Source organism: Rhinolophus sinicus, linkage group LG01, assembly GCF_036562045.2.
Source record: "Rhinolophus sinicus isolate RSC01 linkage group LG01, ASM3656204v1, whole genome shotgun sequence".
NCBI classification, from domain to species: domain Eukaryota; kingdom Metazoa; phylum Chordata; class Mammalia; order Chiroptera; family Rhinolophidae; genus Rhinolophus; species Rhinolophus sinicus.
In genome coordinates this window covers 119,792,677-119,810,654 of record NC_133751.1, presented here as the reverse complement: position 1 = coordinate 119,810,654, position 17,978 = coordinate 119,792,677, and the positions used below count along the sequence as shown (strand labels likewise).

The window sequence follows — 17,978 nt, the reverse complement described above, 5'->3', positions numbered from 1 at the left end:
CCGAGAGATATAGGGAAGAGGTTTCTCCCCACAAGTTGCTGAGAGCTTACTGGGTCCAGACCAAGCATACATGTGCACACGCAGAAAACTGTAAGGGGAAATATAATTAAACGTTAAAATGGGAGGTATAGAGCAGTGCTTCTTCAATACATGCATCATACATTTAGATTCAGTCTATACGGGGTGAGACCTGAGACTCCGTTTCTAACAAGTTCCCCAGCGATGCTAATGCTGCCGTCCATGGTCCATACTGAGTAGCAAGGATGAACCCCAAGAATAGAAAGATGTCAGAGGAGGGATATTTCTGTGGGGGCTGGAGAGGTTCCGGGCAGCGAGTTGGGTCTGAAATGATGGCAGGGCTTGGGTAGGCAGACGGGAAGGAAAGAAACGTCCCCTCTGGTCATTCAGCTCTCTGCTCTCAGAGGCCTGGGAGCAAAGACTTGTGCCAAAGCCACCCAACCCCCCCTAACAGGCCACTTCACTAAGCAAGAGTTCCACAAGTGAATAGCCTGTTTTTGAGAAATGCCCAATCCTGATCAGGGCAGGAAACGTTTTGCAAATTCGGAAATCAGAGCCAAGGGGGAAATGCTGCGTGATCTACAACTAGTAGTTAAATGAGAACAGTCTTTCCCTGAGTGGCTCCTCATAAGGGAAGCATTTCTGCTGGCTCTAGGACTTTGGCCATCTATAAAGCCTAGCGATGGAAAATAAGGAAATTCTCAAGGACGAAGAGTTCTTAGCTAGCACTGAAGACAGAGCTGCCTTCGACCAAACCATGTTTCCTGCAATGGAGAGCTTTGAAATCAGTGGTAAAGTACTACCCCCCAATAATGACATTAGCCTGGTGAGGTAGTCTTTCTGTTGGTGACAGAAGACTAGAGAAGTCCATAGAAAGTCTGGGTTTGCACCGTAGACTCTCTAATTCATTTAGGGAATGCTTCAGTCTGCCATTTGTGTAATGCTAATAATAGATGCTATATCTTTGGCATATAGTTTTGTGTGTTTTTTAGCTCCCCAATTCCTTTCAATGGTATTTAAATATTTTCCCTTAGATTAATGCTAATGCCGTTTTATGCGTGCCTTATTCTCACACACAGGTTGTGTGATGAAATGGCAATGCAAAACAAGGGGAACGAAAAGTTCCACAAAGCTGAAGTCAAGCGCGTCCTATCTATTTAATAATGTAGCTTCCCAATTCCTTTCAATGGTATTTAGATATTTTCCCTTAGATTAACACTAATGCCGTTTTATGCGTGCCTTATTCTCACACACAGGTTGTGTGATGAAATGGCAATGCAAAACAAGGGGAACGAAAAGTTCCACAAAACTGAAGCCCAGCGCGTCATATCTGTCTAATAATGCAGTGCCTTTAAAATTCTTTAAGGTGACTTCTGCTATAACTGAAGTGTTGATCAGGGAGTGCTTTAACTATTTCCTGTTGCCTACGATATGTACATAGCTTCATGATTAGTTTGTTTTACGTTAAACTCGGGTTTTAAAATTCAGTCAACTCTGTCGTCTTTATTTTTTCGCTTAGCATTATACAGGTGATGCATTTTTAAAATCTTCTAGAATTTGTAGCGTTTAAAGTCACTGGTGAGTGACTTTCTACAGGGGAGCACTAATCTCCCATTCCAGAATATCCACTGAGAATCGTCTTCCAAGTCGGTCAGTCATTTCCACGCTCAGTCTTTTCTGGAAGGTGTGTGTTCAGGAACTGCATCTCTGTCCTCTGGCCTGAGTGTCCCTCTTATCCAGCATCTGTCTGTGCAGACCACTATTGGAATTTATGGGGACACAAAGATGAAGGGGCCGTGTGCTACCATTAGGAATTTACAGTGTAGTAACAGCGAAGGCACACATGCAAATGACTTTAATAATTATTGGCTATTCAGAACTTGGGGGAATGCAGCATTCTGGATAGATGACTTTTTAAGGTATTGAAATGTTCAAGCAAAGTCAGCTGATCAAACATTTTCAGCACCTACTACCTGCACTGAGGAAACAGACAAGAACAAACATGGCCTCTGGCCTCCGGGAGTCCACAGTCGTGTCCGTAGTGGCAGGAGGATGGCAGGGTGAGGATGGCCATCACCTATTTCTATACAATCCGTCACCGGCTGTGACTGATATTTGCACAGGACATTATAAACGAATCTGGTGTGGGGTCATGGAGGTCAGAGCCGAGACGGCTTCTAAAGTCTAATGGATAAAGAAGAGTAATTAGAGAAAGGAGACAGCGGCTTGGGTGGGTAAGGGACCATATGTTTAAGAAATATTCACAAGGAATATTCAGGGAAATGCACATTGCTGGGCCAAAGCTGGGTGGGAGAGCTCAGTGGGGATTGAGACTAGGACCAATTAGCTTTATCCTGAGGGCAATAGGGAGCCTTGACGGGGTTGAACTTGGGCTGAGAGGCATTGGTTTGCATTTAAGATTGTTCACTATCATAGATGGTGGACAAGCTGGAAAGAGTAACGCTGAGGACAGAGAGGAGCATGGCAGCAAGAGATGAGAGGCAGTAGTTGTGAAAAAGGAGAAGGAGAATGGTCTGGAGAAACATTAGAAGTCAAATCAGTTGGACTATAATGGTGGGACATGGCAAGTGAGGGAGATACAAGTGTCAAGGGTGCCCAGATTTCTGACTTGGGCTATGGATGCCACTAACTAAATATCAACCCAAGAAACAAAATCACTCCAGTTTTGATGGAAGGAATATTTTTCTAAATGCATTTACAACTTCCTGTCTTCTCCTACAAAGACCATGGAATGAAAGGAACTTTCCAGATGAGTGCAGTTGTGGACAGTAATCCCTGTAATACAGTGACTTTCTCAGGGCTTCCTGAGTTGGATGAAACTACTTGCTTCAGCACCAAATGGCTCCAGGCATCTTCAGATGTTGATTTACGTCTGCTGAAGATTGCTTTAGTTTCTGAAGATGCTTGAGCCCTGAAGGTCCAACAAACCCCCAGGTCTCCCTCAGCCCCATCTCCCACATCAATAATGGAACACCTGAGCTTGAACAAGTGACTTTACATTTGTCCGTGTTGACAATATCTTTCTGGGATGCACTCCCTTCTAACTTTTTGAAAAACACGAACATTTGTCTGGCTCCAGTCTTCCTGTCACTCTCCTGATTGTATCTTGCTTCTCAAGAAGTGGTTCTGTTCCCACATTGTCAAGTTCTTGCAGGTCTGTGGAGTGTCATGTGTCTGACCTGTCACCCTAAGCCCTCAGCTATTTCAGGCTTCACATCTTTCTTCATGATAGTTCTTCCCACTAATTTTAGTCTGAAGAATATTCTTCTTGACAGAAAAGACTCCCAGTGATATAGATAGAGAAGTTATGGGTTTTGTTATTGTTTGTTTTAATTAACATTAAGCATTGGCTCTTAGCTGCCTGTCCCTTCTTCCAGTTCTAAAGATAATTTTAAACATTTTCCCAACAGACTTTAATTCAGGGTCAGCCTTGCAGATGTGACTACTATCGTTGCATGTCATTATTCTGACTTTGTTCTTTGTCACATCACTATTTCTCAGCATATTTTAAACATTTGGTTTTACCCCAGAGTTTTTAAATCTTTTTATTTTGAAATAATTATAGATTCATAGAAAGTTGCAAAAAGATGTACAGGAAAGGCTCTGTGACGCACATCCAGTTTTCCACAGTTGACTGATATTGGTACAACCCACAAAGCTTATTTAGATTTCATTAGTTGTACGTGCACTCATCTGTGTGTGGGAATATAGTTCTCTACAATTTTATCATACACATATATTTGTGTAACTACCACCAGAATCAAGACACAGAATGTGTGTTCAATCACCACAAAAATTTCTCGTGCTATTCCTTTATACACGTACCCCTCACTCCTCTACCAGCTGTCACTAAGCCCTGACAACCACTAATCAGTTCCCCATTTCTGTCATTTTGTTATTTAAAGAATGTTATATAAATGGAATCACACACTATGTAACTTTTTTAGATTGGCTTTTTTTTTTTTTTAACATAGCATATTTCCCTTGAGATCCATCTAAGTTGTTATATGTATGAATAATTGGTTCTTTGTATTAATGAGTATTATTCCATGGCGTGAATGTATCAGTTTGTTTAACCCATTGAAAGACGTTTGGGTTGTTTCCAGTTTGGGGCCATTACAAATAAAGCTGTTAACACCATTTATATAAAAGTTTTTTTGTAAGCATAAGTTTTCATTTCTCTGGGATAAATGCCCAAAAGTTCAATTGCTGGATTCTAAGAGTATGTTTGGTTTTATAAGAAGCAGCTGATCTATTTTTCCAGTGTGGATGTAACATTTTACATTCTTGCCAGCTTATCTATACTTACAAAAAAAACCTCACTGGAATTTCATAGGAATTGTATTACACCTATGGATCAATTTGAGGAGAATTGACATCTTTACTATGTTCAGTTTTACAGTCCATGAACAAGGTATGTCTCTACATTTATTTAGGTTTTTGATTTTATTTTTTAAATAAAGATTTTGTAATTTTCAGCATACAGATCCTGTATATATTTTGTTAAACTTATACCTAAATATTTTATTTTATTTGCATTGTAAATGCTATTTGTTTTACCTTTGATTTCCACATGTTTGCCAGTAGTTGTATGTATTAGGTTGGTGCAAAAGTAATGAGGTTTAAAAGGTTAAAAATAATTGCAAAAACCGCAATTACTTTTGCACCTACCTAATAGAAATGTGATTGAATAGAGAGTGAGAACAGATATCATTGCTTTGTTCCCAATATTAGGAGAAAAGTCCTCTGTTTCATTAGTAAGTATCATGTTAGCTTTAGATATTTTTAAGATACTATTTGTAGATACTTTTTTTAAGTGAGGAAGTTCTCTATTTCCAGTTTGCTGAGAGTTTTTATTAGGAATTTGTCATTATGGGAATTATAATTGTGAATTATGATTTTGAGAGCTTTATTATGAATTGGAATTTGTCAAATGCTTTTTCTGCATCATTTATATGATTAAATGATTTTTCTTCTTTAGCCTGTTGATATGATGGTTCATATTGATTGGTTTTTGGATATTGAACCAACTTTGCATATCTGGAAATCCCATTTAGTCAGAGTATATAAATTCTTTTTATACATTACTTGATATGGTTTGTTAATATTTTCTTGAGGATTTTTGTGTCAAATTTCATGAGAGAAATTGGATCTTTTTCCTTTTCTTTTTTTTGGCATTGTGTTTGTCTGGTTTTCATACCAGGGTAATTCTGACCACATAAAATGGGTAAGGAAGTGCTCTCTACCCTTCTATTATCTATAAGAGATTGTGTAAAATTGGTGCTAATTATTTTTTAAAGTTTGTCAGAATACTTCAATAAAATCATCTGGGCCTAGATTTTTCTTTTTCAGGAGATTTTAAGTTACAAATTAAGTAGTTATAGATATTTTTATTATATATTTCACATTGGTTGGGTTTCGGTAGCCTATGGTTTTTGAGAAATGGGTTCATTTCTTCTAAGTTGTGAACATAAAGCTAGTAATAGTATTTCCGTATTTTTTTTTTTTTAATGGCTGCGGGATCTGTGGTAATATCCCCTGTTTTATTCCTGATATTGGCGATTTGTGTTATATATATATAAATTTTTTGTCAGTCTTGCTAGAGCTTTATCAATTTTATTGATTTTATTTAAAGGACCAGCATTTCGTTTTGTTGATTATTCTCTCCTTTTTTTTCCATAAATTTTATTGGGGAATATTGGGGGACAGTGTGTTTCTCCAGGGAGTTGTCCTTCAATCTAGTTGTGGAGGGCGCAGCTCAGCTCCAAGTCCAGTCGCCACTTTCAGTCTTTTGTTTCAGGGGGTGCAGCCCACCATCCCATGCGGAATTGAACCGGCAACCTTGTCATTGAGAGGTCGCGCTCTAACCAACTGAGCCATCCGGTCGCCCAGATGTTCTCTTTCATATTCCTACTTTAAATCTCATTGATTTCTACTCTGATCTTTACTATTTCTTTTCTCTGGTTGCTTAGGGTTTACTTTGCTCTTCTTTTCTAGTTTCTTGAAGCAGGAACTTAGTTTATTGATTTGTGATCTTTTCTCATTTATAATTAAGCATTTGGTGCTATAAATTTCCTCTCGGTGCTGCTTTAGCCAAATCCCATAATTTGATATGCTGTATTCTCACTTTTGTTCATTTCGATTTTTTTTAATTTTCTTTGAGACTTTTTCTTTTTCTTTTTTTTTTTTAATTAAAGTTTATTGGGGTGACAATTCTTAGTAAAGTTACATAGATTTCAGGTGTACAATTCTGTATTACATCATCTATAAATTCCATGTGTGTTCACTAGCCAAGTCAGTTCTCCTTCCATCACCATATATTTGATCCCCTTTACCCTCATCTACCCCCTCCCTTACCCTCTGGTAACCACTAAACTATTGTCTGTGTCTATGAGTTTTTGTTTCTCATTTGTTTATCTTGTTCTTTTGTTGTTTTTGGTTTATATACCACATATCAGTGAAATCATATGGTTCTCTGCTTTTTCTGTCTGATTTATTTAACTTAGCATTATAATCTCAAGATCCATCCATGTTGTCACAAATGGTCCTATTTCATCTTTTCTAACCGCCAAATAGTATTCCATTATGTATATATACCATAACTTCTTTATCCATTCATCTATTGAAGGACATTTTGGTTGTTTCCATGTCTTGGCCACTGTAATCTTTGAGACTTTTTCTATGGCCTGTCCATCACTTAGAAGTTGTTTTGTTTTGTTTGGTTTCATTTTTTCCACGTGTTTTGGAGATTTTTCTATTGTCTATATGTTATTGGTTTCTATTTTGTTTCCGTTGTTAGAGAACATACTCTATATGACTTAATTACTTTTACATTTTGTTGAGATTTGTTTTATGACACAGAATATGGACTATCTGGCTGAATATTCTATGTGTTTATGGGAAGAATGTGTATACTTCTCTTGTTGCATGGAGTAGTCTATAAATGTTAATTACATCCTGTTGGATTATGATGTTCAATTCTTCAATACTCTGGTCATTTTCTATCAATTGCTGAGATTGAGGTGTTAAAGTCCCCAACTATAATTATGGATTTATCTATTTCTCCTTTCACTTATATCAATTTTTGCCTTATGTCAATGGAAGCTCTTTTTTTTTGGTTTCTTGTAGATAGTATATAACTGAGTCATGCTTTTAAAATCACTTTGCCATGCCAATATCTACTAGATATAACTTCTCTTAGTTTTTCTTCATCTGAGAATCTCTTCATTTCTCATTAATTCTTAAAAGATATTTACATTGGATATAGAATTCATGGTTGATAAACCATTTCTTTCAACACAGGAAAAATGTGTCACTTCCATCTGATCTACATGGCTTCAGATGAGAAATTTGCTATCTTCAGATTGGTATACCTTTATAGGCAACGTACCATTTTTCTCTTGGCTGCTTTCAAGAGTTTTTCTTTTCCTTTAGATTTTTAAACTTCTTTGTATCTAGATTTTTTTTCAGAATTTTACTTGTGATGTGTCTTGGTATTGATTGCTTTGCATCTATCATGTTTGGGGTTTGCTCAATTTCTTGAATTTGTAGGTTTACGTTTCTCACCAAATTTGAGAAATTTTCAGCCACCATTATTTGTTTGAATATTTTTTTCAGCCTCATACTCTGCGAGACTTCAGTGATATGAATATTATGTATTGTGTTATTGACACACAAGTCACTGAGGTGGGTTTTTTGTTGTTGTGTTTTGTTTTGTTTTTGTCAATTTTCTCTGTTTTTAATATTGGGCAATTTCTATCATTTTATCATTTAGTTCATCGGTCCTTTCCTTTGTCATACATATTACACAATTCAGTCCATCTAATGAGATTTAAACATTTTTTCAGTGTTTTCAAGTTCAACAATTTCCATTTGGTTCTTTTTTATATCCTCTATTTTTTGTAAGATTAAAAATTTTTTGTGTTACTTTCAAGAGTATTAATAATTGTTCATTAAAGCATTTTGTGATGGCTGCTTTAAGATCCTTATTGAATAATTTCACCATCTATGTCATCATGATACTGACACCTGTTGTTTTTCTTTTCTCACTCAAGTTGTAATTTTCTCTGTTCTAAGTATGATGAGTATTTTCTACTGTATAATGGACATTATGTACAGTATATCAGGAGACTCTGGAGCCTATTTAAATCTTCTATTTTAGTAGATAGTGACACTGTTTAGGTTTATTACATAGATTCTGGCCCACTTTTGTGGGCTGTCGTCCAATAACAACTTAGTTTCAAAGCCCTGACTGTGCTATGCTTGTCTGCTCTGTTCACCTGATGCTATGGGTATTCGTGCTGTCTCCCTGCTGGTGATACCTGCAGGGGCAGAAGGCATTTCTACAGACTGTCAGACGGCCAGATGCTACTAGATGGGAGATGGGAACAGGGCAGAGACCAGTTCCCTGGGCCTGCTCACCAGCAGCTCAGTGCTGGGAAAGAGAGAGGGGGATTTGCTCCTGCTTAATCTCTAATAGTGTCGCAACAGGAGAGGAGCAAACCAACCAAGCCACCTTCTGCCACCAGGGGAGGAGTTGGGATATGGCAAGCCTGGGAACCATGGAGTTTGTGTGCAGCCTTTTTTCCTTTGTTGAGATCTTTTATAGAATTGAAATTTTACTTCCTTCTGGAGCCATCTTTTCAATGTAAGTCAGACAATAGAGCTGTCAAATTTCTGAAAACGGCTTCCTTAAAAATCTTCGCCCAGGCTCACTTCAGGGGGGTTCTTTCTTGTTCATCTGAGGTTGTTTTCATTTTCTCATCTCAAGCAACAATTGCTCATGGTCAAATCCAATCCAGAGTAGATATTCCTTTGCAGTTTCTTCTACCCTGTAAGAGGTGATCAGCATAGAGGGTAAAGAATTTATCAGATCCTCTGCTTTCTACGAAGTGAATTAGTTAATGCTCAGAGATCAGAAATTCCCAGTTTCTAAAATATCTTGCCTCTCTGCCAGGTGATTGCTCTGACTTACAAAAGCATCCCAGGCGTCAGGGGACAGCCACGAACCACTCTTATCATACTACCATGTCTGGTTTTCCTTTCGTTATTCTTACTCAAATGCCTTCCTCTCTGCTCCTACCATCTAGTTTGAACATATTTCTATCTTTCATGTTGGCCCTCACCTCTACCTTTGACCTCTGACCTCTGGAACACCTGTGTCTCTGAAGCACAGTTGATCTTTCCACTCCCATCCCATGTTGTGTTTCATCAAGTTTAGAGCTATCTTTGAGATTGTGTTCACCAGGCACCATCTTCTGTGAAGTGTAAGGCTTCCCTCTGTGTTACCATCCTCACCATGATGGTTGTGTGGATACCTGAGGCCCTAACTTGCATTCCCAGTGTTCTTCCGACACTTCTAAACTGACAGAGTTGAACTGCCCACAAGCTCAGCACCCAGACATCTGAAGCCATTCATTCATCCCTTCATCTGTTCAGTCATCTTCTTTCCAGCACATATTGTGTACCAGACACTATGTTCGTGCTGCAATATAGCCTAAGAAGCTATAAAGAGACACTGTTCAGGGTGATCGGTGCCGTGACAGGAAGAGACTCAGAGTGACGTGGGAAAACAGAGCATGGTCCCATTCAGTTTAGGGGACCCAGAGAAGATATCTTGGAGCAGGAGAAGCTCCATGATGCTCCCAAGGGATCAGTAGGAATTCGTCACGCTGAAGGGAGGAGAGAGGGCTGTGTATACAGAAGAGATACATGGTCCGAAGCAGGAGGGACGTAAGCACGAGTAGTTTGGCCTGACCGGCCCGACCATAGGTCAGGGTTTGTGTGGAGGTGTGGTAGGGTGTGCAGCCACAGGAGAGCTGGTTGGCAGGAGGGCTTCATCGACCAGCGGGGAGCTGTTTGTACTGAGCCCAGGGAGCAGCCTCAAGGGCTGAGCAGGGGAGTGACTTGGCCAGGTTGTGTGTTAACTCACTCATGTGTGTGGGCCTTTATTTGCGGGGTATGGTGGGGAATATTCTGTGTTAGACTGAGCATAACCAAGTGCCACTAACTAAAAATCTACCCGATAGAAAAGCCCCACTCTTCTTGGCACTGCCAGAGCCATCTCTGGACCACTGTGCATTAGATGCTGCTCGAGCAGGGACTCCTGTTCTGCTGCTGCTGGCTGGAAAGACTGTCAGCAGGGTAACACAGCTCCCACAGGTGATGGAGAAAGATGCAAGGTCATACACCTCTATTGCAATAGTCAACTGAAACTTCTCCCTCACCAATCTGAAGCAAAACGGTGCTCACAATGCACCCTCCATTTCCTGGGCTGTTCACTTCTGATCGCTTTCCCCCTCAGGTCTGCCCAGGGCTCATTTCAACTGCATTTTCCCAGGGGCAGCAGTCAATGTAGGCTAGTGAGGTGAGCTCAAGCCTGGGAGTTAGATCGACCTGGGGTCAGAGGCCCACTTTTTTGGACTGAGGCCTGTCCTCTACAGAAGAGGATGATCACACCTACCTTGCAGGATTGCTGTGAGCACTAGAGATGACGTTGGCCAAGGTCTGGAGCAGAGTGGGTGCTCGGTCATGGGAGTGGCGGGAACTGCAGGGCTAGGTGGGGGTCCCTGTCTTTGGATTCCTCTCAGCTGGCTTGAGCAGAAGGCTGGAGTTGGAACCACTGCAGCCTCTTTTGTAACACCCCAAACTGGAAACAGCTCATCAATAGGAAAACATTTGCATGAATTGTGACTTTTGTCTTTAAGGACTATCAGGCAGCTATTAAAGGGAATTGTGAAATCTTTCTCTACAAAGCAAACTGGAAGAATGTCCATGGAAAATCATTCATTGTCAAGAGCAAGGTTCTGTAGTAGATGTAATATGACATCATTTATGTAAAATTAAAAGAAAAGAGAAGTCTACCTATGGGGTATATAGGTATTAAGTTTCTGAGAGCAAGAGGGTTAGGAGGAAGGCCACGCCCCAAAATGCGAACTAAGCTTTCCTCCCCTGTTAGGACCTCGGGTGTTCAGGGGAGGTCACGAAGTCTTATAATGCTCTCTGTACTGTTTAATTATATTAAGCATGTTTTACTATTATCATTTAAAAGATATAAAGACAAAGAAAACAAAGGCCTGGAACTGAATCCCAGATTCGTGTCTTATAACGTAATAGGTTTTTCTACTTCTCCACACCCTGCTCCTTGTTTATAAAATAGGAACAGTCATCCTCCTGTCAGAGGTTTGAAACAAACTCATCAGTTTACTCCTTCATCTGCTACACACCCACGGAGGGCCCTCGTGGCCAGGCATTGTGCTGGGGCTTTGTCAGTGACACCTGGTTTACAGACCACACTTCCAACTGTGATATGTGGCCCAGGGTTTTGTTTGCCTGGCCACACAGATGAATGGCCCACCATGGCACTTCTTGCCCTGTGGCAAGAAGGATGATTAGAGGAAGATTTGAGGGTCGTAGGGTTTTGGTGTGTTCCCCACTCGACTTCACACAGAGGGGATTTGGCCCAGTAGGGGTCCCCTGTTCTCCAGCCTTGGCAGCAGCCACCTTCTACCTGGGTTGTGTTTCAGATACAAAGCCGAAGAGGACAAATGGGACAAAGTGCTTCATGGCCCTGGTCCTCACCTACCTGATTCTGCTCTCCGCGGGGGCTGGGGTGCTGGTGATGAAAGGTGAGGCCGTCTTGGTCTGGTCTAGTTCCTCTGGGGGTGACTGAACATGGCCCAGACTGACACAGGGCTCAGGTTGAGTGGGGAGCCCTGGGACCACTACTTCCCACCTGCTGGGAGACAGTTCTCAGTCCCTGGGCTGCCATGGTGATGGGGTGGGAAGGGGGAAATGTGAGTGTGTGTGTGTGTGAGAGAGAGAGAGAGAGAGAGAGAGAGAGAGAGAGAGAGAGAGAGCCTGTATGTGTCTAAAGCAATGGCTGATGCAATTATTTCACATAGGCAAGCCATGATCATCTTACATCAAGCGTTTCCAGCTTCTGAGTGGGAAGGGGCTTTGTTGATCGCAGTATTCATTTTAGCATGACTTTACTTTGCAAAGTGTTCCCAGTCCAAATGTTAAGGTCACAAAGCAATTCCATCAGCAGACACTGAAGTCACTCAAGAACGCTATGTGCCCAGCTGTCATAAACACATGTCACATGCATACGAAGTCAGACCAGCACATCAGTTTTCATGCTCAGAACATGCACGAAAGTCTTAATAGCACAAAGGCTGAAGGTTGATTGTGACTCAGTGGGTGCATCTCCAGGCCACGCAGGAGTGTTCTGTGGGTGTGTAATGTCATGCCTGAGTGTGGAGTGCACATGTGCAAGATACAGAAAAAGCTCTGTGCTCACTCTGGTCCTCACAGCACATGGAATGTGTTTATGTATTCAGGCCTACAAAAGGTATGCACCTTTGACAAAAAAATGTCAGGGAGGTTCTCCATGCCATGGGCTTCAATGAGGTCCCTAAGAGAACGCTGGGGGGTGGGTGGGATGTCCAGTTCTGAATCTGCAGGAGCGGCTCTGGGCCCTGGAGATTCACTTCGAGAATGAAACACTGGCCACTGAGGACAGCCCGTTGTTTCTCCATTCGGAGCCTGGCGCTCACCTGGCTGTAGGTGCACCGAAGCTGCGAGTCCTGCAGGCCCAGCTCACACAGGTCCACACCAGACAGGAGCAGCTGCTGCGGCAGGTGGACAGCTTCACTCGGAACCCAGGTTTGGCCCCCTCGCCTCCAGATTGGGACTCCTCAGAGATGGATGGGAAAGGAGGAGCTGCTTGTTCATGGGAAAGGAGATCTTTGGGTCCAAATCCCCTTCCCTGGCAAGGAAGGGGGGCTTCCAAAACCCTGGCCTGGTATGGGACCCTGGGGGCCAAGACTCAGAGTGAGAGCTGTATGGGGTGGACATGAAGTCACAGGCCCCATGAGTGGCTGCAGACAGGGCTCTGGGAGACAGTGGGGTCAGCAACCTAGGAACCAAGGGCCCTATCCAAGCAGAGTGTGATCTCAAGAGCCAGGGACTAGAGCAACCAACCCACGGCCAGATCTGAGTCACAAAGCCCTCAGGCTGATCCAGAATGTTTAGGAGGGTGGGTGAGGCACAGAACCCGGGGTAATGCCCAGGACCATGCCATGCAGCCAACTAATATTGGCCCATGGTTGGGAGAGAGTCAGGGCAGACACCAAGCCATCCAGGTGGAGCTGTGGAGGGGAGAGGACAGCTGGCCCTGCTGGGGAAACATGCTGGCTTAGGTGGCGGGGCTGCAGGCAGGAGAAAAGGGAACCAAAGGGGAGAGGCCAGGGGCCCCCTTCCCTTGGTCCCCTCCAGGACTTGTACCTGGCACTCTCTCAGGCTGTCCCAGAAAGGAAGGGCTAACTTGGGCAATACCAGCTCCTATGTGTGACCTCATTAGTACAGGGCTAACAACTGTTACATGGAGTCTGGGGTCGTTGCTCTGATCCCTGTGTCTGGGGTGAGCTGGGACGTAGGAGGGTGAGCCCATGGCCAGAGCCCACAGGCACACGTGCTGGACACACATCCAGGAAGGCAGATCCCCCCAGAGGCTGCCACTTCCCCAGTGAGCACAGATGAGGGCCGAGTTGAGATTTGAGGAGAAGGGATGGTGTAGCAGATGGGCAGAGTCCAGGCTCAGATGCTGGGACACAAGTGGTGTCACACTTTCACTTGAGAGGTGAAGGAGCTCGTTTGAGCAACATGAGGGCCCTTCCTTTAACATGACACACTTGTCCAGCTGCTTTGGCTTCATAGTCTTCTAATAATGTGGGGCGCTGTCTAGGTCTCAGCTCCCTTTCCACACTTCTGGGGCTCCCAGGGATCTATGGCTCTTGGGTGTAAACCACTAGTTACAACTAAACATCTGGCTCTTTCCAAGGACTCATTTCCTGAAAAATGTGCCGGTGTCTGGCCCCTGTTGTCCAATCTGTCTGCTTCAGCTCCTCACCCCCGAGAAGCCCCCTGTTTGCACTGAGCTGGGACCTCTAGGTGTGTGCCACCATAGCTCAACCTGCAACCTCTTCCTTCCCTTTCAGACCAGTTCCGGACCAAAGGCGAGCGCGGCGCTCCAGGTGGGTTCATTTCCGTGCTGACCCACGCTGCCCTCCCCACAACCTTCTCCCACAGGCCCATATTCAGGTCACACAGGAGTCAGGGGAGCCAGCTGTCAAACCCTGAACTGATTCTCAACAGTGTCCTTTCCTGAGACCCTGTGCTGAAGTGAGAGGTGCCAGTCCCAGTTCTACTTCCATCTCTCTGGACCCCACTCTTGTGTATATAAAATGGATATACCATTATGGACCCTACACACTCGACTAAGCTTCTGCTCTGTAATACAGTCAGCCCTCCATATCCATGGTTCTGCACCCACACATTCAAGCAACCATGGATTGGAAATATTAAAAAAAAAAAAAAAATCCAAAAAGTGGATCCCAAAACAATACAGCATAACAACTATTTACATAGCAGTTACATTATGTTAGGTATTGTAAGTAATCTAGAGATCATTTAAAGTATACGGGAGGATGTGTGTAGGTTATATGCAAATAGTATGCCATTTTCTATGAGGGACTCGAGCATCCTCAGATTTTGGTATCCACAGGGGTCCTGGAACCAATCTCTCGGATACTGAGGACAAGTGTAGAAAGCGTCCTCACCGTGGTGCCCTGGCATGGGTGCAGGCTTTGCTGTTGGGAAACCCAGAATCTGCTGGCTTCTCTCCAAATGCGTCACCTCTGGCAAGGGCCATGCCTCTCAGAAAGTCACTCTTCTCTGTGATGATGTGAGGATGTGCTACGATCTGAGTATCTGTGTCCCCCCGCCAAAATTCATATGTTGAATTCCTAACGCCCAAGGTGATGGTATTAGGAGGTAGGGCCTGTGGAAGCTGATTAGGTCATGAGGCTGGAGCCCTTAGGAACGGGACTAGTGCTCTTATAAAAAAGGCCCCACAGAGCTTCCAATTTCCTTCCACTGTGTGAGGACACAGCAGGAAGTCAGCCACCTGCAACTTGGAGGAGGGCTGTCGCCAGAACCTGGCCATGCTGGCACCCTGATCTTGGACTTTCAGGCTCCAGAATTGTGAGAAATGAATTTCTGTTGTTTATAAGCCACCCAGTCTGTAGTGTTTTGTTACAGCCGCCAGAATGGCCTGAGACAGGACAAGGAGCCCTGTCCTGCCTGCCGAGTCATTGTGAGACTTGAGTGGGCAAAGCAGAGCAGCTCTTGGAAAGGCAGAGAACTGCATAGGAGTGAGTGGCAGCAGCAAGAGTTCCGTTTACGCAGAGCCTGCCATGTGTTTTCCCTGTGGTCTGCACGCAGTCACCTCAGGACAGCCCTGCAGCACAGGTATATCAACCTCATTTTACTGATGAGGAAACCGAGACTCAAAACGAAGAAGGACTTGCACAAGGTCACCCAGCTAAAGGGCCATGCTACGACTCGGACCCAGGTCTGTGTGACTCAGCCTCCCTCAGAAGACGCCATCTATAAAGTTGTCTCGCTCGCCAGGCCATGAGCTTCTTGCAGGAAGGAGCTCTGTCTTTGTTTTCTTCCTTCCATGCAGTTTGGTTCTCAGTGCTCAGTGACGGTCTGTTAAATGAACAATGGTGTGAGTGAGTGGCATTGTCACCCCACCTTGTTGGTTGGCTCACTGGTGGCTCTGCCCCTCCTCCTCAGGTCTTCCAGGGGAGAAGGGGCCACAATGGAGCCACTGGTACCACCACTTGTCTACTGGCTTCATAGTCTTCTTTGTCCTTCTTGTCCAGGCTATGTTCTGAATTTCTTTCCCTTTCTAGGCCCCCCAGGACCCCAAGGCCTGCCAGGAATCAAGGGAGAAGCAGGTGAGTAGAGGCCGGGTATATGCACTGACGTGCACAGCAGGCTTTCTCAGAGAGGCTGCAGAGGGCGGCAGACACAGACAGACACACTCCAGAGTCTAAACGCCTGGTGGGGTCTGTGTATGAGGAAGGCCAGCCTGGTGGAAGGCGAGACCCTAGATGGACCGGGCATGCTGGTATTGCTGGAGAGGTTTGGATGCTCCAGTCTCCTCCTCGGGGCTCGGCGTCCACGCCTGTGAGCATCACTGGGGAGAGTCAAGCTCATTGGTGCAGCGGGGGCTCTAGGGTCTGACACAGCTGCCTCCACCGTGGACTAGCTCTGTGATCTTGGGAACATTCCCTTACCTTTCTGTACCTCAGCTTCTTTGTCCATGAAATGAGGATAAGAGTCCTTCAGAGGGTTGCTGGGGGATTAGTGATAATGATGAAAACCCCATGATTGTTTCTGTCTTTTAGGCTGTAGCCTAAACCTGTACAGCCATCTTATAAATGGCCACGGCATGGCTAGGGCAGAGAATGTGGGGAGCTTGGCTGCACCCCAGCCCCAGGGGAAGGGGGAGACACAAATGTCAGAGCCGGTGACTGTTACAGGCCAGTTCACTCTCTACTTAGACTCTCCAACCTCCATATTCCTGGAGGGACTAAGGCTGCTGAGATGTAAAGATGTGAAGACAATAAGACGATACTAGAGAAAGAGCAGAATGAGAGGATTTATCAGGAAGTGGCAAATAAACAAACCAAGTCTCTAAGCTTCCGGGCCACTGAGGCAGAAAGAAAACACCGCCAGCTATGGAAGGGAAACTTGTTAGCAGGGAAAATCTTTAGGGAGGAACTAATTTGTGGGAGGAATTTAAATAGAAAGGATCCCAAAGAGTCTCTTGTTCTGTCTCCAGCAGAGGTTTTTCCAGGGGGAATTTCAGGGGAGAGGATGGGAAAACAATAGGAGGAGGGCTTATGGTGCAGTGAAGGACCCACGGAGGCACTTGCACACCCACGTGCTCACACACACGCATGCGTGCACACACATTTATGCAACACTCTCATACATGGACTGTCACGGTCGTGCACATGCTCATGTGTGCATATACACTCACACTCTGTGTGTGTGTGTGTGTGAGAGAGAGAGAGAGAGAGAGCGAGAGACCTAGAATGTAGCTGATGGAGGAGCCCAGACCGCAGTGACTGAGACCTTTCCTTCTTCTCAGGCCCCCAAGGACCCAACGGCGCTCCAGGGAAGCCAGGCGCCCCTGGTAACTCGGCTTCCTCTGCTTGGGGTCACTGATGCACTGGCCCAGGCTCTGAGCCCACTGCCCAGTATGCTCTTCCCGCGACGCCTCCCCGGCCGCAGAGCGGTCACACCTCCTATCGTCCTCTTCTCTTGAGTCTTACTGGACCCTGTCAAGATCACCTGAGATAAGCTAACACACCTCCGGACTTCATCTGGGGACCCCTTGCCCTTTCCCCCAGAATGGTCCCTGCCCATTGCCCAGAAGTCCATCCCCGGGAAGATGGCGGGAGCCCACCTCATCAGCCATTCCCTTCCCAGGACCTCAAGGAGAGAAGGGCAGCAAAGGCGATGGGGGTGTCATTGGCCCGAAAGGGGGAACTGGAGCTAAAGGAGACAAAGGAGACGTGGGCCTCCCAGGTAAGGGCTGTATTTGTGTGTTGGTGCTCGTTGGGGAGCTGGGTCCCCGCTCTGGGCAACTGTGTCTATTCAGCGCTCACTGAGAGCAGAGCAATATTCTGTCTACTGGCATCCCAGGGGCATGGATGTGGTCCCTTCCATCTAGGTAAGCAAGGACCGGAATGCAAAAGCAAAGAGCAATGCAAGAGGGGCAACAATGTCATGCCAGGCACCATTGGTGGCAACTGAGGACACAGGCAGTGCTAAGAGCTTGGAGGAGAGGAAAGAGAGACATTGAATGAAGTAAGGGCCTGAGGTGGGCCTGGGGAAGGAGGAAAGCCTGGCTGGCAGTGAGGGCAAAGGGGTTCATTCCAGAAGGGGGACTTCACAACACCCCTTGAGGGCAGGTTCTATCTCTAGAACAGTGTTCCTCAAGCTACGGGCCATGAATAAGAACTATGTGGGGTGTTTGTTCAAAATGCATGTCAGGCCCAACAGTTGGGCCCTGTGTT

At 44.7% G+C, this 17,978-nt stretch overlaps 1 protein-coding gene across 1 annotated transcript in view; it reads left to right on the top strand.

Annotated features, from left to right (window-relative positions):
- Positions 1-631: 631 nt before the first annotated feature.
- MARCO (macrophage receptor with collagenous structure) overlaps positions 632-17,978 on the top strand; it is a 32,851-nt gene continuing 15,504 nt past the window's right edge. The window contains exons 1-7 of the mRNA XM_019714916.2: positions 632-809; positions 11,565-11,666; positions 12,490-12,705; positions 14,040-14,075; positions 15,801-15,845; positions 17,048-17,092; positions 17,389-17,487. Coding sequence (XP_019570475.2) covers positions 701-809; positions 11,565-11,666; positions 12,490-12,705; positions 14,040-14,075; positions 15,801-15,845; positions 17,048-17,092; positions 17,389-17,487 — 652 coding nt within the window. The 5' untranslated portion in view covers positions 632-700. The remainder of the gene's footprint in view (positions 810-11,564; positions 11,667-12,489; positions 12,706-14,039; positions 14,076-15,800; positions 15,846-17,047; positions 17,093-17,388; positions 17,488-17,978) is intronic.